Below are 26947 nucleotides of genomic sequence, written 5' to 3' on the forward strand. Positions count from 1 at the left end.
GGTAAATTATCTGAAGCTGTAAGTTTAAAACCTGTCTCTAAGGCAGGTTTTAAAATGGAAAGACACGTGTCCACGCACGACAACACCAATGCTGCATTAATGAGTGCAGGTATTGACACGAACCTTTTAACTGGAGCAGGAGAATGTTTTACCAGAACTGTACCTCGTGTCTGACCTGAAGCTTAAGTACAATGACTATGTGACGTCTAATTTATCTGAGAACGCTGCAAACTCCAGCAATGTTTAATCTGATCACATCAGTTTTCAGAAAGACAATGTCGGTAAGACGAGTTTGTTTCGACAGCAGGATCGTATCTAATTTAGCCGCAACAATAGATGCGGATAGAGATGATAACACTTTGACAAAGACAGCACTCTTAAAGGAGATTAGAAAAGAAATCTTTCAATGTAGAAACGAATTCTATCAGAAGATTTATCTTCAAAAACATGTTCGATTTACTGATCGGACTGTAGAAATATAGTGTTTATGTGGATTGATCTGTTAAAGCAGGGCTATTGTATCATTTTAACATTAACTTTGCATAGTGATGATACGTTTATTGTGTCTCTTGTGATTATCTATTTCTACAGTGTTACGGTACCAACTACCACGAGGTTTCTGGCGCAGTGACGCGCTTTCGAGCAAATATCGTGCTAGATACGTCACGCGCCGCAACCGAATCAGATTTAAGTACACTTTTTCCATTGTAAACACTACATACGACGCGCAACACGTTCTACGAGGTCGAAATTTTCGAGGTCCCTAACACCGGAATGGAGCAATATTTAGACGATCTGACACTTTCTAGGGCTTAAGCAACCTAAAAGAAATTAGGGGAACTACTCAGAAAAAATTTTTAGTCGATATTCCGGTGTCTGTAGATGTCCGAAGTTTTGGCAGTAAAGTGCTCACAACACAGCTTCTGAAGGCTCTAGAAGGTTCCCGATACCGTCAGAGTGTTCAGTACACTCCATTCTATCATATAAGAACCCTAAAAGAATTCCCAGGGCTCGAGCAAAGAAGCGTGATATTTGCCCGTAAGAGCCTCTACTAGTTATCCGACTGGCATTAATTAAAAACTATTATCTGTTATTGTGTAACGTTAATTGCAATATATAATACAGCAAGGCTGATTACTGCTGACACATTATAAGGCAACTAAGAGCAGAAATATGGATGATAGACTAACGCGAGTGGCAAGGCAACATTAAACAGGGCGCAATTAATGCGTGAACAGTGAACGCACGAGGTGTTAAGCTTTAAGTGCTCCTTCATCAATTATGTTCACTCTTAGACGGATTTGACACGCGAAATTGCGCGGCAAATATGCGCGGCGTGTAAAACTTTTGTAAACCTTTCGGACAAGGGTTAAATTATTTTTCTACTGTCAACACAGCCCAAGTTTTACCTGAGGACCCCAGGCTATTATGTTCATTAACATAGCCTGGTGAGACTGAACCCTCTAATACGCGCAAGTCTCTCTAAACGGGCGCGTTTTTGCGCGTGGAATGCTGAGCGCGCAAAATATATGTTTTGTAATGTAATAATCTCATATCTGAAGACCGTTCATACGTTTTTGAAGAAGTACGTGACAGTGGCAACAAGAGAAATGTAAGTTCTAGGTGCAGTAGCGTGATACTTCATGAAGGTTCTCCTCATGTCCTTTGGTCAATTGCAATTCCGAACTTTGACGGATCAAAGGTTTCATGATTATATAACTATTATTAATTAATGAATATGATCACATAACAACTCGCCTAGCATTCCACACAAAAACGCGACCGATGTAATTCCACCATATATTATATATGGTATATCAATTGTGTTAAAAGCCAGAGGTCTACAGGTTGAGGTAAATATAATAAAGTGATTGACATTTCACAAAATGTTAACTTTAATAATCTAATAATTTGATTACATACATCAAAGAGAACAGTACATGATGGACTCATTCGTAAACAGTAAACTATTGACATGACAAATAGATTGACGGGAGTGCTATGGCCAGTACCAAATACACAATTCACTTATAAATATAATGATTCCTAGCTTTAAATTTACCCGGGGACCCCGGGCTTTGTGTTCTTAAACACAGTTGTCATATTAATACTTTAATATGAGACTTGAGTTTTAGTAAATATATTCAATTGATACGTTTATGAGAATTTAAAACGGGGTCCCCAGGTAATAAGACTCAATCGAATAGATATTTAAAAGATTTCGAAACCCAGTATTATCATACCTCTTACTGGGCGGCGCTTAGTCTGTCATTCCGCCGAATCTCTATTCGGCGGAACATTATAGCCTGGGGTCCCCAGGTAACATACCTCATGCAGGTCATGCATTTTCGTATAATAAAGAATGAAATTTACCGCGGACCACCGTACTGAGTTTCTACTGAACAAGGTCTACACTAAACAGTAAACAATAAACATGCGATCAAGATGTTTAATCACTCAACACTCGACCAACACGTAGGATACTTTAACACGTACTTCAAGTGACTATTTAAAATCCAACCCCAAACTAGAGTGTAGGACTAAAGCGTATGTTGAAAACCCGTACGAGAAACTAGACCAACATCCTTATTATATATTTGTCATAACCCCTGGTCATAAAACCAAAACATATCAGAATAATTTTTCATCAATTAGGCTTATTTGACGTTCATAAAGCTCAATAACATTAACAACCGAACACAAGTTTTCAAGTTCCAACTTGAATTGCTTCAAGAGTTTGTTGGCCTATTCTTGCTGCAAGGAGAGTTCTTCGCTCTAAAGGTATGTCTTGAGGACTGTCGTGATGATGGCTAATACTCTGTCCACACTCTTGTACTTCTGAAGACTCTGTAAGTGTAACAAACGGGTGTCGGCGGAGGCTGCAGATTCAAGGAAAGGAGCGTTGAACCAAGCTCTTAAGTAAACGAAGACAACAACGTGAGCCATCTTCTGCACGTCTCTCTTCTTCGTCCAGTGAAGTGGTATCTAGTGAAGTAGAATCATTTTCATAATGTATATGGACTTAGCCATCCATCTGACATGGTGGTCAGCTCCAGGTCTTTGTATCTGGAAGACGCATCCTTTCTTCATCTCTATGCTTTCTCCATGGATAAGTTTAGCTCTAGTAATTCCTTTTATTCTCCTGGGCTGGTTGTTGAGTTGACGGATTTGAGTAATGAAGGATAGAAGATCTTCCGTTCCTGTTGCAAGTAGGGATATCAGGAAGGACAATGTTCTGCAGATTGAGATCTTCCCAGGAGGTCTTCATGATCTTAAAAAGGGTTACTTCAAGTGATGTTGTGTCACCGAACAGTTGCTTAGAGGCAGATCCTCTTACAAGATCCGCCTCAAGGACGTGATGTCTGCAAGCCATCAAGAGGATCTGTCGATTGAGGAGCGGCTGAAAAGTAGGACATGCTCCTTTGTGGACTCCAGTATTTTATGATGTCGTATCAAATTCATCGGCTATTATTTTATCTGCTAGGCTTCGGTCGTCGAATCTTCTTCACTTTCTCTGCCTCTTGCTAGTTCCTGTAGAGTCACTTGTCTTACAGATTGCAAGTATGTTTACTTTCCTAAATCATCCGAGGTCTGCTAGAAGTTTTCTGTCGAAATTTATCTGTTTGACATTGGAGGAAAAGTCTCCTTTGATCTTTGCTGCTTGCTCTGATCGGACTGAGGCTCTGTGACAACGTGCAGTGGACTTTAAGAGGGATTAACAGCTTCATATCCCCGTGTCTCCACCGAGCAGTGAGATGCAGTGTCTCCTCAAACCGTCACTGAGGGAAAGAAAATAAGATTCTACGTGTGAAAATGAGAGAAAATGTCCAACTTCTATCATGAAATACCGGCTGCCAGACTTTGGGGCCGGAGTGATATGATCCACCATATACGTCATCAAGTAATTAACATGCAAGCTTGAAGCTTGTGGCGTATAATTAGTGATGTGATCCATGGATTGAACCCCCCCCCCCCCCCCCCTTTAGCAAGAGCTCCCGTCCTTTATGTGATCTACGAGTCGAGAAGTCAGATCATGTTGACTTCTTAATGTACAGCTATGATTTATAGAATTGACATGTGAACTCTACCCCAGATCTAGCCCATTTCTATGTCAATTAAATTCAATCCATGGATCACATCACTAATTATACGTCACTAATTGGTGACGTGATCTGACCCCTCTTTGGGGGCCGGATCAGTTTCCGGTCCCAAAGTCTCCCGTGGAAATACCAAGGAGACGACAGTAAATTATTAACAAAGCTGATTTATTTTTAATTAAAGATGACCATGCAAAAAGGCTTTTAATTTTAACAACCAGGATTTAAGCCAGGCAGGATAGCTTTTAATAGTGAATACCTGATTTCGAGAGATACAACTGCAGCCAAGACCGATATCAAGACGAAGGAACTCCGCAAATTTCTGGCCAAAAATATATCGTCTTTGTTTATTGCAGATCCCCTCCTGAAAGAATAAGTGTTCGTTTAGAATCTATATAAAAACCCATTCATTTGGGCTAATAGCATCGATCGGAACTTTAATAACTGTAATGATATCCCAGTTATTTTTTACTGATCTTCTTTGTAGACTTATCAGAACTTGGGGATAGGGCAAATGAGATTAATAATTCATTGTTTGTGACAGAATAAGCCTATATAATATTTATACTCAGAACTTCTCTGACATACGCTGCGACAATCTGGCTCAATGGTGTGTCCAAAATAAAAAGCATAATTGAACAATCCTAACAGCGGAGAAATGATAATCTTAACAGGAGATAAAAAAGTGGAGACATTAGTCAGTCTGAGAGCAGAATGAGGAAACCGTTACAAGTACCGTGCTATCAACTCAGGTCTGCCTTTTCTGATTTGATGACCATCCTACTACTCACTAAATCGGTATCTCAGCAACGCACCGAAGATACTACCTGCCATGATTATTGAGTCTAGAAAACTCTATTCACAGGTTAGTCAGGTAGTGGCTTACATTCTGATGACATCTCTTTTTGGAGGTTTTCCGACTCTCAGACCACCTAGTTGAGTGTGTACCACAACCTGCACCATGCCCAAAAGTCCGGAAGCCCTGGACCTATGTGACAAGCCTGCCCCTGAACAAAAACAAATCCTAAGCAGCGTACAGCAGCTAGAGAATATTCTCATAGGGGGGGGGGGGGGGGGGAACGTAGAATAAAGTAGAATAAAGTAGAATAAAGTAGAGTAGAATTCTACGTTGCCCCCCCCCCCCTCTCATAACAGGAGGGTTACCATCGACTTCTGAGTTCTGGAATCTGGACCAGCTCTGGTCAGTGGGCATAAGTTGGGTCTTATACCAACGTCGTGTCTTATTTTAGAGGGTTGTTGCTTTGCAGATGGCATACTGTGGCGAAGATATTATAGTATTATATCTCGGTCATATGAGAAACCAGAATTCTCATTTTTTTCAGGACAAATGTAATGCGATTGAATTATTTCGATTGGGCACTCAGTGACTGAGCTATTAGGACTTTTGCCCCCCTCCCCCCTGTATATTTATCCTTGCTTGGCGACACAAAATTACACCGAGACTGAAATATCAGACTGACTTATAAGTTGTTACCAGCAACTTTCGATTGAGGCGATATTAATTTGGGCCGGGGTTCAAAGCTTTACTGTACATACATCTTCAAGGGGAACAACTAGTCTTTCAGTTTTCGAATAGTTATTTAATTGCGTAACTGAAGGAAAGATCACTTTACCGTATGCACTTGAAAATTCACGTAACTTATAACTTAGGAACATATCGAAGTTCCGGTGTCGTGTAGAGTGATTTATATCTATTGTGTCAGAATAAAGCTGGCAGACGTGCCAGTACATTATACAAATTCTAAACACTATAATTACAGTTGAATAGAATGTATGATGTTCAGAGCTGCGTATAAGTGTCATCTTAGAATATATGCTATAATTCTGGTTTATTACAGTAGCTGGCATTTGCCGAAAAGATTACAGATTTCAGTAACACACTAACATGTAAATATGCCTGTTTAGAGAGATTTTCTCAAAACCCGTCTCAAATACCAAAGGCAAAACTATTAGTAGCACCATTAGCTTTAAACCCATCTGGGGATAGCACTAATTTATATAATATTATAATATCGAGCAGGAAGGCTCAAGGCGGGAGGGGTTATGTTGTTTTTGCTCACAACATCAGTTATCAGTATGATACGATTCTACGCCTATCGAGAACTGAGATATGGACAGTATGGCGGAGATTCTTGAAAAACCGCCAACTTTAACAAACTAAGGTTTAACTTATAATAGCTTTGCTCGGACATCAAAGCCGCACTAAGTCAAGTATCATTATGGAACCGGATTTAAAGCGAATAGAATCCCACATTTCGCCTTTTAAACAAACAAATAGCATTAATAAGAGCTATTGGTCGATGTTTGCTTCTTCTTAGTAAAATCCCTCACTTTCAAATAGTCCTTAAACCTTGGTGAGCTAAACAAAACACTAGGGACATTATGATGTACGCCTAATCTTCAACTCAAAAGTCACAGTAAACTATTGGGACCAGAATACAGTAGTTTATTTATCTGACCGTAAGGCGTAACACCAAAAGCGGTTCATCCCAGTTTATTGACTAAACCAATTTGTCCGTTTCGCAGTATAGTATAGTACTTTTACTTTCACACTCTCTCACACTCTTTGTTCACTAAATAAGTAAGATTATACGTCACGTACAGTACGTGATCACGTTATGATTGTTAAACCGAGACGATACGTCATAATCATATTAAAAGGAACTGCGGTGCGCGCGCTTAACGTACCTCGAAAAATGTTTGAGCGTGGGTCCTTTTTTTATCTAAAGGTGACATATTTGCTAGTTTTTTAGAAAATTAACCATAATTTGTCCCGTTAATCGTCACTACTTATTACTAAGAGGTGTCACGTCACTAAAAAATTTATTACAAATACACCAAAGGGCCCTGTATAGCTAGACACATTCCCTGACTCGTAATTACACTGACTGTTAACTATATCACGTGACATGCATTCAAACTCTCTTATTTAGACATGCCGTAAACATATTAAGCACCCACTGTATTAACCCAACATTCTCGGGCAGTATCGAGATAGCCCGACCACTGTCCGCGGACAACTGTCCGCGGTCAGTTGTCCGCAGACACCTGTCTACCAGATCATATTACTGTATAATAACAGTATCCCCTGAATCAAGCAGGGTTCACATCATCCCCTGAATCATTGAATCGAGCAGGGTTCACATCATCCCCTGAATCAAGCAGGGTTCACATCATCCCCTGAGTCAAGCAGGGTTCACATCATCGCACGCGAATTTCAATCAGCGGTGGTGTCAAGGCTTATTAAACGATTAAGCAACCTTACGAGATCAGTTCACATCATGCAATATATAAAGAATAACTATTATCAGACTGCATCAATCATTTCTATATCAACTCCTTCTTGAACAACTACAACTATGGTCTCAGAGAAAACGAAACGGATGAACTCAGCCCTACTCTGCGAACAGCAGTTGTATGAAGGTCTTGAGAGCGAGCTTCTGTCCAGAGAGGATGCTGTCTGTTCTGATATTCTTGTACTTCTTGCAGGGGGAGCAGCGCCATATCAGGCCATCTGGAGACTTCGAGGACGAGGAGGGAACCAGGGACATAGATGCATTACACCCAGAACAGGACATGGAGCTCTTGAGGAGGTTTTTCTGGAATAGGAAGTCTCGAGGGAGGCGGTGGGTCCATTAATTTCGTCCATTAGACAGAAGAGTACCATGTCAGGAATTGGAATAGTTGTTGTTGTTGTTGATGATGGCAACTGATAATACTTCACCAAAAACGAACGACTTATATACCACATTTTAATCGTAATCATTTATTTCATTGAGCAATCAATATTATTAGTAACTAATTATATCCGAGAGACCACATTTGAATCTATTTTGAACTATTCACAAACACCTGTTTGCTTGATTCAGGGGATACTGTTATTATACAGTCTGCAGACAACTGTCCGCGGACAGTGGTCGGGCTATCTCGATACTGCCCATTCTCGGAAGTTTTAAACATTTGTGGTTAGGTACTATAATGTTCAAAACGCCCCAGTTTGAAAACTTAATTACTTAGCTGCCCTATCGGTATTCCTTGGTCTACATTATTGTACTAGATTGGATAAATATTACAATTAAAATGACCTTCGGGACGTTATAATATCTCGTAATACCCCTGGTTTCTCACCATGATAACGCCAACCAACAAAATATCAATTTTTCTATTGTTCACCAACCTTCGTTTTGGAGAGTTAAGAACACGCTCCTTGCATCTTCTGAAGTTGTGGTGTTGTGCCCTGCGGAATGGGATTATGATAACAACACAAAATTAGGAATATTTTGGAGTGTATCGTATCAGCACATTAATGTAAACTTAAATTTTTTAGAATTGCAGTAATTGTATACATCTGTTGTTATTACACATTTATTTGATAAATATATTATATAGCCAGATTTCTCTGCTTTAACATTTAGAAAGAACTAGAGCATATGTGACACTTTCTGTAATGTTGCATCAGTTGATGAGAATCTCGCAAAATCCTGTTAATAGCAGGATTTCTTTAATTAATATCCCGGGAAAGCTAGACATAGTACCACTGGTGTCCTTACTTGAGAATGAAGCAGAAGAGTGTCCCAGGGTGATAATCTTCGAAAACTCGTTGGTTGACTGCGGATATAGATATTTAGAATTCATGCAGGTAAAAATGGTTATTTGCCAGCATATATACAATTAATATGATTGATTGTGCACATACTTAAATAATTCATTTTATGGCCACATGTTTAGCTTATATGGGATATAAAATATTGAAGACTGACATAACCATTTAACTTGTTCATACTTAAACTTGTTAAACTGTTGTTTAACAAGAATTGCGCCCGTTTGTTCGACTGTTGGCGGACGCTAGATTTCCATCCACTTGTACCAAATGTCAAAATTTTATCATACCTTGGCCTTCAATTAATTGTTTTGTTTCTGGTGTCACGTGAATTGGCTTAAAGTTAATTGACTAACTGTATGGTTACAGAAACCCAAATAAAAGACAATCACAATGAAAGTATGATGTATGAAGTAGAGTTGACCGGACCAGCTTGATATAATTGTTAATTAGCTCAAGTTAGGAGTTGCCGCTAGTTTACTGATGTCTGTCGATGTTAGGGGATCAAAATATCTGTGCATCGAAGAAAATATGAATAAATAAAGTGAATGTTGTCCAGTCACAGCGCGCGTGGAGGTAACTTAATTAATTTTACGGATAAGCCGCGCGGCTGTATTCTCAAATATCGCGTGTAGATTTGAATGTTGTCCCTCCGCAAACGTTAAGATCAAAGTTGCCATAACAACGCGCAACTCTGTGCCAGAGAAAATTAATACACGATATAATCTAGGTTGCGGTGAAATAGAAATGGATAAATAAGGAAGAGAACATATTATTATCATGTTGTGCTTAGAACTGGTCCCTCTCTTCCACTTTCAAATTAGCGGTTATACAAGGTTGAATAATGTTTTATAGTCATACTTCAATGATACCAATTATTGGAATTCAAATCTCACTGTTCAGTATGTTAATTAGTTCAGTATGAATTATGATGGAGTGTTAATAACATTGTCTTGCTAGGTTAGAGTAAAGTAGAAGATTTGTAGATCTGTGAAGAAGGAAGTAATATCACTCAATCAGCAGCCGATGGTGTGCGTTATATTTCCAATTGGTGCTGACAAAATTGTGTTCACAGCTGCTCTGAAATCAGTTGATTATTCAATTAGTTGGTCATGTGATCGACAGATTATGTCACTAATGTAGGTTCAAAAAGGTATATTATATTACTTCGGATCATAGGGTGACAGTCTTGTCGAGTAATGTTGAATTTACGAACCATTTCATGAATTGTGATGTGATAAAGTTAACTGTCAAGGAGGGCTGATTCGAGGACGGCATTTGTTTCTATAAGTGAGCCTTTGGCATGCAAGGAACTGTCGACAGTTGTGAATGTGAAAACTGGAAAAGAGCAAGTAACTGATCTGAAAAGGAAATAAGTTGTGATTGTGTCGTGCGTAATATTACAGATACATTAAATCAGAAGTGTTGAAGCAATCCGGAATGAAAACTGGAGAAAACTTAGCATAATGCACATAATAATTGTATTATTATATGAAAAAGTATAAAAACACCTTCCCTTTTATGTAGATGTGGAGAATGAGGTGAGGTAATTAGCCTGAGAACAGTTGATGATGAGGTACAATAACCACACGCAGTTAACCACTCTTCTCAGTTTCCGTTAGCACGTGACAATCCCACGGGTAAATTGCTCGGACGAACCTCTTTGCTAACATATGATAATGCATCCAATCTTATCTGATAACTGAGGTATTACAGGGGTTTAAAGATATATAATGAGATAATAACGTGACATTTATGACATATTGAAAAGTATAAGGTAACAAAAGTATATCGATTAAATAGTTGCAGAAAAACAAATGTAAAGTTAGAGTGCAAGTTAAATGGAAAATGTAGTATGTGCATGTCATTTATTGCTTATGTGATAATAGAAATTGGTTAATTGTGGAGAGCATAAATTAAAGTAGATATAATTATATAAGATAATGTTGGTTAAATTGTAGAATAGTAGTAATATGTAATGTTATAATTGTTGTTATAGCTTGTGTCTTAAACTTCAGTGTCCTGTTGTACGTCTAACTTCCTGAAAAACGAATAATGTTAGGAGGAACTATGGTGCAATGAAATATTACTACTGATTTTTTTTGGCAATTTTAACCATAACGGTGAATAAGTAATTGAAACTAATTAGTATTATCAATGTGAAGCATTATTATAGGCGACAAAAAAGATGATTGCTTTAAAAACGCGACTGTATTACCTGTGTAATCAGAACCTCGAGTGTAAGAATGTAAGGCTGACTACACTGTTCACACCGCAAGAAGTCACGTTACAACAGCACTGGTATGGTGTTGTGAAAGTTCTAGGATAGGAATGGGGTGAGTGGTGTTCGTGATTGTTAGAAATTATTGGTGACAGTAAATAAGAATTAGAGTGTAAGATTATTTATAAGTGCAAGGGCTAACATTCACAATGCCGAGGGTGAAATTACAGTTCATGAGATGGGGAATGCGCAGAGCCAATTTCTAAAATAACAGTATACCAATGAACGCCATGACCATCGTCTGTATTAACTATAAATAAGGTTGGGGGAAGGACCTGTGCGTTAGACTTAAACTTATCCCAAAGGTGTATGATGCGGGCTTTAAACGTAGACTTACTATGGGGAGGTTCTACATTGGAAAGATAATCATTTCTATGTATAAATAATAAATTATGAAAATGGAGCGAGTAAATAGGAATAAGATCAAGGCAATTAGTTTCTGATAGGAATACGGGACTTGTGCCGGAAATGTTAAGAGCATGATTACCTAGTGCACATATGTCTGTTTCAAAATCCGAGGCTCCCCAATAGTTACAGTCGAATAGTGATGCGTTAAACCATGACTGGCCTGTCGAAAGGAAGGACTTCAGTTTAGAAATGACTCTAGAGGCGATGTAACCACAACTGGAATTAACCTGGATATTAGCAAAGGAGGCATTGACTGAGAATCCCAAAGATTGTAATAATGTTGCAGTTTCTGCCGATTGAGGATGACCCAAAAAATCAATGACATGAGCCCTGCCAACAGTTTCAGAGATAACTTGTGGATAACTGGTAGGAATTTGCATAACCGGATTGTTGACCACATCTGCATTGCATAAAGGAGAAAGAGACTTTGTCGTTTTGAGATGTTTACTTAGAAGTGGACTTGCTGGAACTTGAGGAGAGTTTGGTAAAGGACGTTTGAGACCAGTAGAAGGCTGTGGAGACATCATAGAGAGCGGAGAATATAATGAGGTAGACTTGAAATGTTTCTTCGTAAGATCCGCTAATGGAGAAAAAGGAATGTGGCGTTTTAATACAGCAGGCGAGGTGATGATGGTCTTGTGCGGAGAAGATGAAACATTAAATGGTTTACTGCAGGGAAGAGTGATGGGATCAGATGGTATGGGACTCATTATTAAAACTTCTTCACAAGTAGCTGCAGGAACATTATGACCTTGGAGGACAACACAAAATTTAGGAACATCACGTAGTCGAGCATACTCATCTACAACTTTCTTAGATGTGCGAATTTGCCTGGGGTCAAAAGATATGAAGTGCAGACCAAGGAGAGATGTTAACCTAGAGATAGCAGTGTATGCCATGCCTGACTGCCATGAGTGACCTTTTGATGCTCCAGCGAGGAATACATATGCTTTGTTCAAAGTCAAACCCTGAACTTTGTGAACAGTGCAGGCCCAAGAGAGAACCAATGGAATTTGATAGCGTTTGAGCCACGTTTTACTATTCTTTTTGGAGATAAATTCCTTTTCCACGGGCTTTATTGGAACAGTGCCAACCTTGGTGCAATTGTTAGCGCAGAAATTGTCACAATGATGTTTTATGGTTCTGCCGACGTTAACATCATCGAACATAACATTAACGTGCCGAATGTCTCTAGCACTGCATGAACCGTCCTTGACAGTTTTGCCATTTTGGAGTTGGAAACTGTGGACAGTCCCAGTCACACCGTTTACAATTTTGTCAGGGGTGTCGATATTAACACGCACCATGACCCTAGCTCCTGGACCAATATTTAATGAAGTTGGTAACCCAGCAGTTTTGTTCACATCGTCAGTCGTGTAATCTTGGGGTTTCTTGTTCATTTTGTCATAAACTTTGTCGCCAAAATTGGAAGATTTGTTGAAAACTTCATTGGAGAATCTGTCTTGAGCAACAACGTTAACTATTGAAGAGGTTTTGCTCAATTCTTGAATGCACTCCTGATTGTGACTGTTGCACTGCCTATTGGTTGGATAAATGACCATTGAGTCCATGATTTCAGCAGGTTTAGGCTGCTTTTCCACAACCCTTGAACTCAGTAACTCAATATCCTCTGGGGTGTGCTCTCCTACCCTAAGCCTGTGACAGAGTTCCGTGAACTGACTGTCACCCTTTGCTCTAACTATGTCCGTTAGCTCAGAAAATGTAATTGAATCCTTCCAAATGTTAGGCCCAAGAGCAGCGATACCTTTAGTCTCAAACACCATAGTTTGTTGAACCGCAGGAATCTGATGAAGGTCACCACTGAAGATAACGTTGATTCCCCCAAAGATTGTGGTTTCAGGAGGAACCCCAAATATTTCATTCAACCGTGAATTGATCTGGTTGAGGTTTGTGTTACCCACCATGGACACTTCATCTATAATGATATACCTTACATGCTGAAAGAACCTCCTCATCTGCATCTTCTTTTTTGGATTAAGTGGTTTAGGTTGGATTCTTCCGCCCTCTTGACAATCTAACTGAAGGAGTTGGTGAACAGTTTGACCGTCAATGAGAGCTGCAGCAACACCAGTGCTAGCTGCAACAGCAACTTTTGGTTTAATAATACTGTCTGGGAACTTGCGTGAGATGCAGGAGCGCATACATTTTATGAGGAAACTTTTACCTACTCCGCCAGCACCACTAACAAAATGAAGAAGCTGATTGACCTTGTGACCCTGTGCAACCCGGGAAGAGTGATGATCTACAATGTTGAAGAGTTCGCGCTGTTTATCATTGAGGCTGGTGACCATTTGCTGGTACTGTTCATCAGAGACAATGGGCTCCTTATAAGTGACGTTGAACACAGACTTCTCTTCCTCCTTCGATATATCAATACCTTCAAAGGGATGATTGAAGAGATGCCTACCATCAAGAACTTCCCTTTTATTTTCATCAAGAAGTGAATCTTTGATCTCTTGTCTTATTTCAGCTTCCATTTTTTGCAGAGTGTCGTCGTCAAATTGTTCAAACTTTTTGATGTTGGGTTTCATGGCATCAACATTCTCAGCAAATGACTCTTGATAAGTGGCAAAGGAGCCAATAAGATCAGCTTCCTTTCTCCACGGAAAGTACAAACACAGTTTCGAATAGTAATACTTTTCAGGCTCCTTTGTGCGAGACTTTTTATTACTTCTGATAACTTGAGGCGAGTCTCGCCTTATCATCTGGCCAAGATTAGATTTAAGAGTAATTACTTTGTGTCTGTTTTTAGAAGTTACGTTTCTGTCTAACCGAACGTATAAGGAAGCAAATTCAGCCCAGCAGATCGACTCTAAATCATCAGGACGATTGAGGTATTTGTCAAGAAGCGAGTTATGGAACACATCTTCTGAATCATCTGGCAGCTGTTGTAGGGTAGAACGAGGTTTGACAATGCCATGTCTATCCCCTGGCATGTCAGAAGGAATGAAAAGAACCGAAGGTTTGAAATGGGAGAGACTCAACTGGGGCAGACATCGAAAAATAGCTTCTTGGACGGAGACGGACCTAGAATTTAAAAAAGTATTACCAAGCTGTCTAAGGGCTTCTTTAGAGTTCTTATTGCTCGGCTGATCAATATTTTTAATAACATCTTTCAAAGCGTCACAAACCTCTTTTTCATTTTTGGTGGCATACGAAATAACGTAATTAACAACATCCCACGGACTCATACAAATTTGAACATCCATGTTCCCTTGTATAGCAAGGAGTAGAAGACGATTGTATGTATTTACATTTTCGCTGCCAGGTTTACGTTTGTAGATGACATCTCTAGATCGCAGTTTAGGAGCCTCAACTTTGGGTTCACTGTCAGCAGACTTTTGGTTGTTTTTTGACTTTTTTGTCATCATTTTCTTGATTTCCTTAAAGACAATTTGTGTAACCTCAGAAAGTGTTTTGGGAAATCCGAAACGGCATATGTCTTTACCACCTTTCTGACATGTTTTTGTATGGGAGTGCAGCTGAAGCTTGATAAGTTTGTGAACCTCGGGATCTTCTTCAAGGGTTGGATAATGAGTTGTAACATACTTATCAATAAATTCTATTACTTCCTCGATGGGACTCTCACCTGGTATAGGAGCACCTACTACTTTGAGAAGCATGTGAAGGTGAGGGGATCCACGGCCCCCAAACTCATTTCTACCAAAATGAGCCAAAGCCTCCCCCATGACACCCTGATCCTCAATCAGATAAGATAGAATTTTGCGGACGTAGCGGTCGAACATGCGCACAGCAATGACAGGGTCCATTTTAATTAGCTCGTGCTTCCTAAACCAGCTTATGTCACTTAATAATTCATCCGTAGGTTCCTGACCCATTAATTTCAGAATAGCCGGAACTGAGTAGACCAAGTCGTTAAAGGAGAATGTTAAGAACCAAGTAAAATTACCTAGCTGATTCACCATAGCTATACCATCGTTCTTGATCTTCTGTAAGTAAGCTGGAGTACCCTTCATATTTTTCATAAATTTATAAGCATCAATGTTACTTTGAAGCTGATCCATGTTGCACTGGTAAGATCTGAGGAGCCCTGCGGTAATGATTTGACCGTCCATAGTTCTAGAACCTTTGCGCATGTGAGTAGCAATGCAACTAAGTAGCTGATCACGTTCAATCCAGTTCTGCATGTAAAATATATACTCGGGGTTTTGAGCGTACTTTCTATGCTTAGAGTATAATTTGCTTTCAGCGTAATCTTTTAAGGAGAGTTTAGGGAGAAGTTTTTTCTTAATGAGATCATTTCTTTTGCTGCAGTTGAAGTGACCCTTACCCAGAGGAAATAGATCAGGAAATGACAAGGCTTCGTAGTCGGCATTACCAAGGAAAGGAACAGGTTTACTACCCTGGCCAGGTGCAAAGTCCATGAAAGGTATTTTACCGTCATCAATGTTCTCAGCTGGATCAGATTTTTGGATGCAAGACTCAAAAGGCATATCACAGTACGTACCCTCGTTAGTGACATTTGATAAAATAAGATCTAATATTGACATAGAAACAACAACAGGGTCATCATTCATGTACGAGTCAAAGAACTGCTTATCACCATCGTAATTTTGTTTAATGAAATCATGGGAAAGTACAACATTCTTATAAAAAGGATTGTTTTTCTTAAGCCATACTAATAATGTTATACATTTATCAGGATTAACAACATCAGACATTACAACAGACTTGTACTCAACCTTACGTTTTATACGGACAGCTAAAATACCAGACTCAGAAAGTTTACGAGGGAGCTGCATGCAATTTCTGTCAGGTTGGATGGGGACATTTACAACAGGGCCTTTAATACAACTTTGACCACCAGCAGGAAGGGATAAAATTTTCATAAATGGAATGATTTGGGATACTAAGCGGCATTCGGTGGGGTTTGGCTGAAGGGAGGATGGGAGATCACCTGATGCCAGGAACATTTCATTTACATCTATAGGGGAGAACTTGCCACGCTTTAAATAACTATTGCAACGTTTACAAATCCATTCATTATCTGCTTTAGTAACCGAAGGAATATTGAGCTTAAACTTAAGAGTATCCTTTGCCTTAACAACACCTTCACGGAAGAAAAGCTTGTGACATTTAAAACACGCATATTCTGGGTACTCTCGCATTTTAGCACGGAAAGTCTTCACAATTTTGTCAGTCTTTGGATCAAATGAGGGTTTTGTAGGTGATTTAGAGTGATGCTCAAGGGGTACTGGAGAAGCCTTTGAAGCATTGGGTGGCACCACGGGCTGGTCCTCAACAGAAAAGTTATGCAGGCTAGAAGATTCTATGCGGGGTGACTGGCAAGCAGATGGTTCCGATGAAGCAGTAAAATGTTTATTTGGAGAGACAGTTTGGAGATGAGAAAATGGGCAGTTCTCCATAAAACCTGGGCAGAAGGTGCATTTATTAACGCAGTTAAGTTCAATTTCAGCTAATAATTTGGAGCCATGAGGAAAAGAAACAAAATCCCAATCCAAAGTAGAAATAGGCCTCTGTGGTACCTCGGGCTGGTCCTCAACAAAAAAGTTATGCAGGCTAGAATATTCCATGGGGGGTGATTGGCAGGCTGATGATTCCGATGAAGTAGTAAAATGTTGATTTAGGGAGACACTTTGGAGATGAGAAAATGGGCAGTTCTCCATAAAACCTGGGCAGAAGGTGCATTTATCAACGCATGTAAGTTCAATTTCAGCTAATAATTTGGAGCCATGAGGAAAACAAACAAAGTCCCAATCCAAAGTAGGAATAAGCCTCGTTGGTACTGGAGAATTATGCGAATCAGTTTTTGATTTAAGAGCTGTGTAGTTTGGAGGTGTTTGGCATGAAAAGGTATTAGAAGATGAAGGTGAACCTAAACAGGATTTAGCAGCACAGGTTATATTAATATTAGTCTCAGTAGATACCTGTGCCCGATAAGATGACGGTGAGTCATGCGGTGGAGTAGAGTGTAGTTTTGGTAGAGATTGAGAAGAAGTTCTGTATTCATTTAAAGGAGATGCAAGTTTATTATTTCTATTAACACTAACTGTATGAAATGATATGTCGTGGGGTGAATAAGCAGTTTTAAGTGATGTAGCTGGAGACCGTGAATGATTGTGATTAAAAAGTGCAGAGTAGGTTGGTGGAGTTTTGTAACCGCTCATATTGGATGGGCTATGTTGACGAAGGAGAACAGGAGAGCAAATTTTCTGAGATTTACTGTTCCTAGCTTTATTGAGAGAAATACGAGTGCGTCGCTTTTCTTTGGCCATTTTCTTTTGTTCATCTGTCATTGCTGCGCGCCTGGCCTTTTCCTTTAAACGCTTTTGCTCTTTTTTTGCATTGCGTTCAGGGGTTGTCATAGATGCCATAGTTGACGACTTTCGAGATCGTTCTTTTTGTTGAAGTTTTGTGAGCTCTGTGGTGGTCATAGAGTTCCGAGCTTGAGACATTTGAGATCGTTGTTTTTGTTGGAGTTGTGTGAGCTCTGTGGTGGTCATAGTTGCTCGCTTTTGAGACTTTCGATGACAATCATACTGAAGATGTTGTGAACGCTGTGGGCTTGTCATAAAAGCACGATGCTGCTGCATTCGAATACGAGCAGAATATCGATCTTTATCTTTTTGAAGCTCTTTATCAGCCATATTAGAAAGAGTGTCACATTTCATAGAGGAATCCGTTTCCTTCTTCTTTTTAACAGTTGAAGCATAAGAGTCATTTTCGGTATATGGGGTCAAAAGAGTGGGACTTTCTACAGAGCTACCATTGTGACAGTCATAATATGGTCTATACTCCTGTGATTCGTGCAATTCAGTGTCATCAATGAAATTGTCCATATCATCTGGCGAAGCTGTACAATTATGGGAGTTGTCAGACTCTTGGGATACATGACCTTCTTCATCTTGAGCTTCATTGTCGATGAAAGGATTGTTATGTCGACCGCCACCATACATTAGTGAACGAGATTGTATAGTGGTGTTACTAACGTTGTAGGAAATAGATGGTGCATATACAGAAGATGATGAGGACACCCCGGTCCCCTCAGTCATATCAGTGATAAGGGGTTCCGTAGGATGAGTGGCAGATAATGACACCCCGGTCCCGTCAGTCATATCGGGGGTGCAGGGTTCCATAGGATGAGGAAGAGATGATGACACCCCGGTCCCTTCAGTCTTATCGGGGATGCAGGGAAGCAGTGGCAGACGGTGACAGCCGGTAAGTGTTATAAAAGGTGCAGGGATCCGAAGAAAAAGTGGCAGATGACAAAGCTCAGTAGAAATAGGGTTGTGGCTCACAATAGGTGTTTGAAGAACGGAGGATGATGATGACAAATGTATCCGGTTATTCTCATCAGATGGTGACACCCCTTCAGTCTTATCGAGGGTGGTGGGCTTTAATGAAGCAGGGCCGGATGACGACACCCCTTCAGTCTTATCGAGGGTGGTGGGCTTTAATGAAGCAGGGCCGGATGACGACACCCCTTCAGTCTTATCGAGGGTGGTGGGCTGTAATGAAACAGGGCCGGATGAGGACACCCCTTCAGTCTTATCGAGGGTGGTGGGCTTTAATGAAACAGGGCCGGATGAGGACACCCCTTCAGTCTTATCGAGGGTGGTTGGCTTCGATGAAACAGGGCCGGATGACGACACCCCTTCAGTCTTATCGAGGGTGGTGGGCATTAAAGAAACAGAGCCGGATGAGGACACCCCTTCAGTCTGATGGAGGGTTTTGGGCTTTAATGAAACAGGGTCGGATGACGACATCCCTTCAATAGATCTCGGCTTAAGCGTTCTGAAAGTAAGACTGAAACGGTAGCCTTGGCATACACCAGAGGTACTTCCGTTTGCTATACGATGGAAGTACGCTAACTGTGACTCAGGATCCATAACAAACAAAGAATTAGACAGAAGCTGCTGACTGAAGGAAGGGCGGTTCCTTTTACACGTGGCAAAGTCCATGTACCGTGTAGCACCAATTGATAGAGTCGCTATTTTGGCAGATTTGTCCAAGTGCCGTTCATCGTCCTTATGATATGGTAAGATGGTAGAGGAGTCTTTATAAAAGTTGACCAATATGCTGTTAAAGTTAGCTGACAATGTAACATTAACAATGGACAAAATATTTTGTAGTATAGGCTCTGAGTGAATGGGGATAGGATTTAGATGTTTAGTAGCCCTGTTGTAAACATATCTATCTTTGCCAAAAAGAAGAACCTGCGATGAGTTCATACCCTGTCTAATAAAAAGACCTTGTTTCACTTTAGACAGTAAAAGTTCCTCAATATGTTTTGCGATATGCACAGGGAGTAGATCTTTGTAATAAGCCAGCCTTGTATAAAGCCATTTCGGACACTTCGACGAAATATATGAGGCAGGTGCAGGTGTTGGTGCAGCAGGAGCAGGTGCAGCTGGAACATGAACTGGTGTGGGTGAAGCAGGAGTAGATGCAGGCGTATCAGGCGCAGGTGCAGCATGAGCTGGTTTTGGTGCAGCAGGTGTAGCAGGAGCAGATGGAACAGGTGCAGGAGAAGCATGTGCAGCAGATGAAAAAGGTGCAGCAGATGGAACAGGTGCAGCAGATAGTGAAGGTGCAGCAGATAGAACAGGTGCTGGAAGAGCAGGTGCAGCAGATGGAACAGGTGCAGCAGATGGTGAAGGTGCAGCAGATGGAACAGATGGAACAGGTGCAGCAGATGGTGGAGGTGCAGCAGATGAAACAGGTGCAGGAGAAGCAGGTGCAGCAGATGGAACAGGTGCAGCAGATGGTGGAGGTGCAGCAGATGGAACAGATGGAACATGTGCAGGAAGAGCAGATGCAGCAGATGGAACAGATGGAACAGGAGCAGCAGATGGTGGAGGTGCAGCAGATGGAACATGTGCAGGAAGATCAGATGCAGCAGATGGAACAGGTGCAGCAGATGGTGGAGGTGCAGCAGATGAAACAGATGGAACAGGTGCAGGAAGAGTAGGTGCAGCAGATAGAACAGGTGCAGGAGAAGTAGTAGATGGAAAATCATCCGGAGTTAAGTCCCACAAGCTATCAGACCGATCAGAAAATTGTGAGGGTAAAGGGGACACAGGGATCAGTGAACTGTCTACTAGATAACGGAGATGAGTGGGGATACTAGCAAAACCATTAAAATAGCAGTGAATGTTAGCCTTAACAATCTTTTTAAACAAAATGTTACCTGTGTAGCTGAAATGTAAATTATCCGTACGCTGTATGTAATTGAAAGCATCATTAGGAGTAATGTGAAAAGGGTTAGAAACTAATACAAAATTAAATTTATTACGTAAAGAAACCAATTCAGCGTTAAAAGCATTAATTTTAGAAAGAAAATGTGACCTTTGACAATTAGGATAATCAAAACGAGGCAAAACAATATTCACAAAAACAATAGCCTTCGGAAACTTATGATGCACACAGTTTATAAGGTCAGTAAACATTTCTGCAAACGTTACACTATCACACGAACACCTACCTTTTATATTGTTAGTTCCCACCATGACGTAGACAGCATCTATCTGCGGCAGTTTCCGAGGATTGATGTTGGTAACCTCGTCTGCCACGTGCTGGGTGTCCATACCACGGCAAGAAAAAACATGTAGCCCACGGTATGATTTCGGATATAAACGTGTAGGTTCTTCGGGACGTTCGGAATCAATGTATTTAACCATTGAATCTCCTAGAACCACAACCTGAACAAAATTGATTTGTCAATAATCGTGTAATGTAAAAACATAAGTAGAAGTAAGAGTGTAAGTTGTAATAACTAATACTTCTACATCTGTTGGGGTTTACTGTAAAAAAATTTAGAAAATGTGGCTAGACATGTACATATTATAGTAAAATCATAACTTTTATTTACTCACGTTTTTATCCGTAAAGACGAACTCCTCAGGAGAGAAGCTGGCGGTGTTGCACTTAAACTGTACGGGTCCCGGGTTAGTTTCCACATCGCCTGATAGTATAAGGCACATCCTGGACCAAACAACAGAAGAAGACAAATCACCAGCCATAGCGTTGACGAGCAGTTCAAGAACCAGGATGGCAGGACTAGATGGCAATAGGCCAGCATCCTCGAGGTACTGCAACTGAGCGCTAGCAGCTTTAACTGTTGATGTCAAATAAATTAATTGAGCCGAAACCAGATTATAAATTAAATTTAATGTTGACATGATGTTAAGGTTGCAACAACTTTGAAAAATGAACTCCAAATAAAATTCAACACTCAACACAGCTCCTGAAGCCAAAACCAAGGTGTTCTGTGGTTGAAGAGCGACCACGAACAGCTGTTGAGGTTTCATTATAACCGTCCACAGATTGGGTGAAGAGAGCAGACGACCTATAAATAGGATTGCTATTTATTATACAATGATATCTTCAACAAACAATCTAATCGAGCTCATAAAAGCTTAAGGAAACGAAACGTAGCAGATGTGCAATTTCAACCTTCAACAAACTCACCATAACCAACAAGAACTCCAGTGTTCATCGACGACGCAAACATCAGCACAACCAGGACAGAAGTAGCCGCTAAAGCTCCCCGCACGAAGAATGTTCTCGTGAAGGTGTAGAATGAGCTGACACCGTAATCAGAGTGCTTGTAAACGAACGTCAGTCGATTGAATAATAACCAGATATGTACATTATGACAAAAGTAATATTGCACATTAACCAAACTCCTAGAGGTAAAATCTATTGCAGGCAATAGTACTTGGTTTCCAAAGTAACACAATGCCATACAAAACATATCAAAACAATCCAAGAAAAACCCTGTAACAGCCACATTTACCTCGTCAAAACAAATGTCATATTTAATTAATTTATCTGGTGCTAAGTCGGTGGAACATCCCATAACAAATAAAATGATTAACAACTTGTACTTCATTAAATTACGGTGAAAAGTTTGATAATTTAAATTAAAAAGAATGTAAACGTAACGTGGCGTGTAATTTGCGGAAAGATTAAACTATGTTGCGTGGTGATTAAATGGCATTAACGTGACGTCACGAGAGTCCAAGTAGACCCATAGAGCCATAGTACGTCTGTAGGAAGTACAATTCATAAGTGATTAAATTTCTGCGCGCGCGCGCGGTTTTTTCGTTGCATAGTAACGAACGGAAGCAAGGAACACGACATATATTTGACCCACCTACCGCAATCCCCAAAATCCACGTTTTTCTGCAAAAACGTCCATTCGTAACCTTCCACTTTATATTTTTTCAAAATGGTGGATGGAAAAAATTTCTTTTTGTGCCGGGTTATCAGCATTTAAACCATCTACCGACTTAACTAAAGTTAACTGTGTACGGAACTCATTATTTACCAATTACCAGTGACATTTTCTTAATTTCAGGCACTCAAAAAGGATCCGAGGAAAATTAGTCTTGTTGAAGTATTTCACTCCCAGATACCAGACAGTAAACAGGAAGAAATAGCGGCTGATCTAATGAATATCAATGGGCGTATCAAATTCAAGTGCCTTATCTATGGGATTTGATGCAGCAGGTATGTACTATGTTTGGCACCAAGTATATCGAAGACTATTTTAAACACCTTTAAACAGTCTATTTCAAACAAATGGATTCTCTGTGTTAAACACGGTTAATAGTAAATTTGATAAAAATGTATATTCTTTAGGGATCCAATACGTCATCCATTCGAAAATGGCTCGTACGGCAGAGGATTTCATCCAGATGATTGGTGGGTAATGTGAAACAATTAAGTTATTTGTAATAATTTTATAGAGCGCTCTGCACATATACCTCTATTAAAGGTTTAACGAGCTTAATTGTCTTAAACGTTGCTTTTAAATCTCAGGTCGGGCTGGGAGAAGTGCAAATCTAAAGGCGATATGTATTGTATTTACGCACAACAAGACCAGGGATATGGACGGAGAGTGTCTTATGTACCGCGACCAGAATGGAACTTGCCGTAGGATAATACTTTCTGGTACCTTTAAAGGTAAAACAGCTCCACGTAGTCCTACAATTGAAAAAGTAATTCAATATCCTTTATTAGTTGGCAAATACTTTAAGTTCTCCAACGGCATTTGAAATCACAAATTTTAGCCATTTCAATGCGATGACATAAATGTCATCAGGGGTACTCAAGCTGCATGACAACGTTTATAACGATACTTGCTGCGATGTTTGCAGACCTTCCCAAGACCCACTCATTCAAAGACTCCGGGAACGGAATAACAAGCAGAGGAGGTCGGATGTAGACATGCGTGAGTACTGAGTACTTAGTACCGAATGTTTTAAATCACATGTAATATTTGTAACGTTCATGCCTAAACTGTGCTTTTTTGCTTTTATCGAAAAGTAATGATAACAACAACAACAATTTAACTTTGTGCTCCTGCGAGTGGTGAAGAATCAGCAATATCAGTCATAATATTTCCAGAACCTAGACGCACAGTGACGAAAGAAGATAGGGAGTTCTTTGCAAAAGCGTTAGCATGCCAGCTGACGTCCTATAGTGACAACAGACCCTTTCTGGACTGTGAACTCACGGAAGGAGTCATTAAACTTCTCACAAATGAATGCGGACATATTTTTAATTTGGAAGATATTGAAGGAATCGTGCCAGGACTGAGTGACAGGGTGAAGAGGGACATACTAGTTATAACTAACGATATATTTTAAGTAACCTCGTCTCAATTTTCGTTTATCGCAAAATAGCGGAGACCTAATCATGAGTCAACCGGTGAATTACACATTTGTTTGGATATATTATAAATCATATGTTCAAATTGAATGTATACTTACTTAATGGTAATTAATTAAACAAGACATTTTGGAGAAACTATTTAGATTGAGGATTTCAGATTAAGTTCAAATAATATATTAAATCTTGTATGCTCAAATACGTTGAGCCCAAATTCTGCACAGTACGTTTTTTACAGTGTTATTAAAGTCTATTTCTGGCAACAGGGGTATGGATCCTTTGTTTACCTTTGATACATTTTCAGTTCGGTCCATAAATTAAAACTTGATTACTACCTTGAGTTAACATATTTGTGTAATGTATAGTGTATACTGCACTGTATATTATATAAATATAATACAATTGATTAATATAGAAGATTTCAATAGAAAAAGGTTCAGGTATTTAAATAAGAAAGAAATGCGTTATAATTCTTAAATTCGTAAAATTATGAACTTACATAGTGTTGTGACAGTAAGCGGAGTAGTCTAGAAGCTTTCTTGAGGTTGTCTTGTGTCTACTGTACTCGTTGAACAGAATTCAGCTGAAATAGAAAGAGGGTTAAACTGAGTAGAATAATAATGCGTTGATAAAGACGTTGATAGTTGATAAACCTGATTGTTCCACTGTACAAATATGCAAAAACATACATTTTGACGACGGAATCTCGTCGAACCATAGTAAATACAGTTATATGCCATCTGCAAAGCTACAGTAAAATGTAAAACACGGCGGAGCTATTGAGGCCAACGTATACCAACTGATGTTTGGCCCGCCCTTATTATATACATTCATCAAGTACCAACTCACGATAAACAACGCGACTAAATGATCACAATATTTAACTATGAAGTGGACACCTTATTCGCCCGGAATATAGTTGTTGAATGTACGGGGCAGATTTAAGCGCCAAATATTGCGTGTAAATAATTGTATGTACATTATATGACACACCTTGGTAAAGCGGATTAGTTAGTATGCTTGCTTATAGCCTTTTATGAACGATATTCCACTCATGTCCTGTTTACGTCTGTAACTATGGCGACGGGGACGGGTTACTAAGGAGAATTATGCAATTATATCATATATGAAGGAGAAGGTTGGACAGTGTTGCCAAGTTGGGCTGGGTTTAGATGTTAGAGTGATTACAACGATTTTAGGATCAAGTTCATTTTTATTCATTTCGTTCATTTCATGAACCAAGGGATTATTTGGCACTTCTGAGAGACTGAACATGTTAGTTCACATGCCCATTGCCCCTCTACCATAACAGATCAATTTTAAGTCAGTCCAGGCATAACTACTGCCCAAAAGCCTGTTCCAAATTTGTCTCAATCCAGTTCCAAAATCTCAACTACTCTGAAACCAAAATGGGACATTGCCCTTAGAGCCCTTTCTGAGCATGCTAGAGCCTCCAAGCTTTTCAGGAATACTCCTAGTATCAATACCAATCGATTCTGATTGATTTCAACTCATTTCAGGCGATTTTATGGAAAGTTCATTTTTGTTCATTTCGTTCATTTCATGAACCAGGGGATCATTTGGCACTTCTGATCAGTGACTGAACATGTTAGTTCCCATGCCCCTTATACCAGATCAATTTTAAGTCAGTCCAGGCATAACTACTGCCCCAAAAGCCTGTTCCAAATTTGTCTCAATTCTGTCTTACTGTTCCAAAATATCGGATTCATGAACTCTTAGGTTTACTATTCTGTGTGTGTGTGTGTGTGACTGTGAGTGTAACCACTATAATTAGCATTGCTTCGATTGAAGCACGGTTAGAGCCGCGCGCACGTGTAGACGGTGGAGTTACTGGGCACAGTAACCCTCAGACTGGGTGGCGCCCAGCCTTTCATTTCACCGAATGTCTGTGTTAATGATAATTATAGCCTGGGGTCGCCAGTAACAGGAAAGTGTGGAGTATTGGTTATATGTGTGAGTAAGGGCCAATTGTAAACATGTAGGTGGACAAATATTTGTTATGACTAACGATATAATCTGCCGTACACATTAAGAGATTGTAACAATTACCCTCAATTTAACATGTTACCTGATTAAGAGATAATCTATGCTATGTATAGGTCACGTTCCCTGATTTCTAAAGCCGCTCTCAATTACTATCTGTAATTTGACCCTGGAAATGTAACTAATTGAACAAATGGCAGATAATATTAATGATAAAATATAATATCGAGCTTGGAGGGGTTAATCAAAAGAAGCTATCAAATAAAGTGAATTGTTAAATGAATGTACTTAATTTAAAAAATAAAATAACAACCTTTATCCTATAAGTATAATATAATATGAAGATCGTCGAGCTTTGAGAACTGAGAAGTGAGGAAGTCTACCATCTTGCAGATGAAACTATATGAAACACAATCGAGTTTATGAATTAATTCTTCGATTTATCGATCCGCTCGTCTTAATATTATCTCTCTATCTAAAATTATCGAGTTAAGGTTTAAAAAGCAACTGTCGAAATTGTAAGTATTTCATGATAAATCATAGCTCAAGATGGCTAATCTAGTTATTCTAGCCGCCACATTAACAAATACTTAATACTTATTCATGGCAAACTCTAAACAAATAAATTGAATATTCGCATAAAATCGGAACTTTTGTCTTAGTATTATATTATATCGCTAAAACGATTAATCTGAACTTATAAAAATACGTGAGAGTAAATTTCTTACCTTGAGCGAGTCCTTCGCAATTGACGGAAGCAATCATCTCGAAGAGGGAGGGAATGGAATTCAGCTAAAATAGAAAGAGAGTTAAACTAAGTAGAATAATTATGCGCAGCTGCGTTGATAAAGACGT

The 26947-nt window shown here is 39.6% G+C and overlaps 2 protein-coding genes across 8 annotated transcripts; one reads left to right on the forward strand and one right to left on the reverse strand.

Annotated features, from left to right (window-relative positions):
- Positions 1-1848: 1848 nt before the first annotated feature.
- Positions 1849-26947, reverse strand: LOC134812217 (uncharacterized). 7 transcript variants are annotated; one of them, XR_010159907.1, is made up of 8 exons: positions 26821-26947; positions 26406-26491; positions 26178-26261; positions 24588-24671; positions 8669-8726; positions 8296-8355; positions 4357-4461; positions 1849-3779 (listed from the first exon to the last, which is right to left on the reverse strand). XR_010159907.1 is itself a non-coding variant. In XM_063819479.1 (6 exons), exon 1 carries the CDS (start codon positions 13387-13389, stop codon positions 11164-11166), a length of 2226 nt encoding a protein of 741 aa, XP_063675549.1. In that variant the 5' UTR covers positions 13390-13466; the 3' UTR covers positions 1849-3779; positions 4357-4461; positions 8296-8355; positions 8669-9798; positions 9935-10759; positions 10937-11163. The 7 variants fall into 7 exon arrangements, 2 of the variants coding, with proteins under 2 accessions (XP_063675549.1, XP_063675550.1); XR_010159905.1 differs by having other exon boundaries at positions 26406-26567; XR_010159906.1 differs by lacking the exon at positions 26406-26491.
- LOC134812218 (uncharacterized) lies at positions 22901-24173 on the forward strand. The gene is made up of 5 exons (XM_063819481.1): positions 22901-22924; positions 23057-23119; positions 23237-23380; positions 23520-23648; positions 23825-24173. Exons 1-5 carry the CDS (start codon positions 22906-22908, stop codon positions 24064-24066), a joined length of 597 nt encoding a protein of 198 aa, XP_063675551.1. The 5' UTR covers positions 22901-22905; the 3' UTR covers positions 24067-24173.

This window comes from Bolinopsis microptera, chromosome 3 (assembly GCF_026151205.1).
Source record: "Bolinopsis microptera isolate Bmic1 chromosome 3, MBARI_Bmic_1.0, whole genome shotgun sequence".
NCBI classification, from domain to species: domain Eukaryota; kingdom Metazoa; phylum Ctenophora; class Tentaculata; order Lobata; family Bolinopsidae; genus Bolinopsis; species Bolinopsis microptera.

Excerpts from the sequence above, each read along its gene's own strand:
- LOC134812217 (XM_063819479.1), bottom strand. The coding sequence starts at position 13,389 with ATGCAGATGAGGAGGTTCTTTCAGCATGTAAGGTATATCATTATAGAT.
- LOC134812218 (XM_063819481.1), top strand. Across the intron at positions 23,120-23,236 it reads GGATTTCATCCAGATGATTG|GTCGGGCTGGGAGAAGTGCA; the intron begins GTGGGTAATGTG and ends TTTAAATCTCAG. Across the intron at positions 23,381-23,519 it reads ACTTTCTGGTACCTTTAAAG|GGGTACTCAAGCTGCATGAC; the intron begins GTAAAACAGCTC and ends AAATGTCATCAG.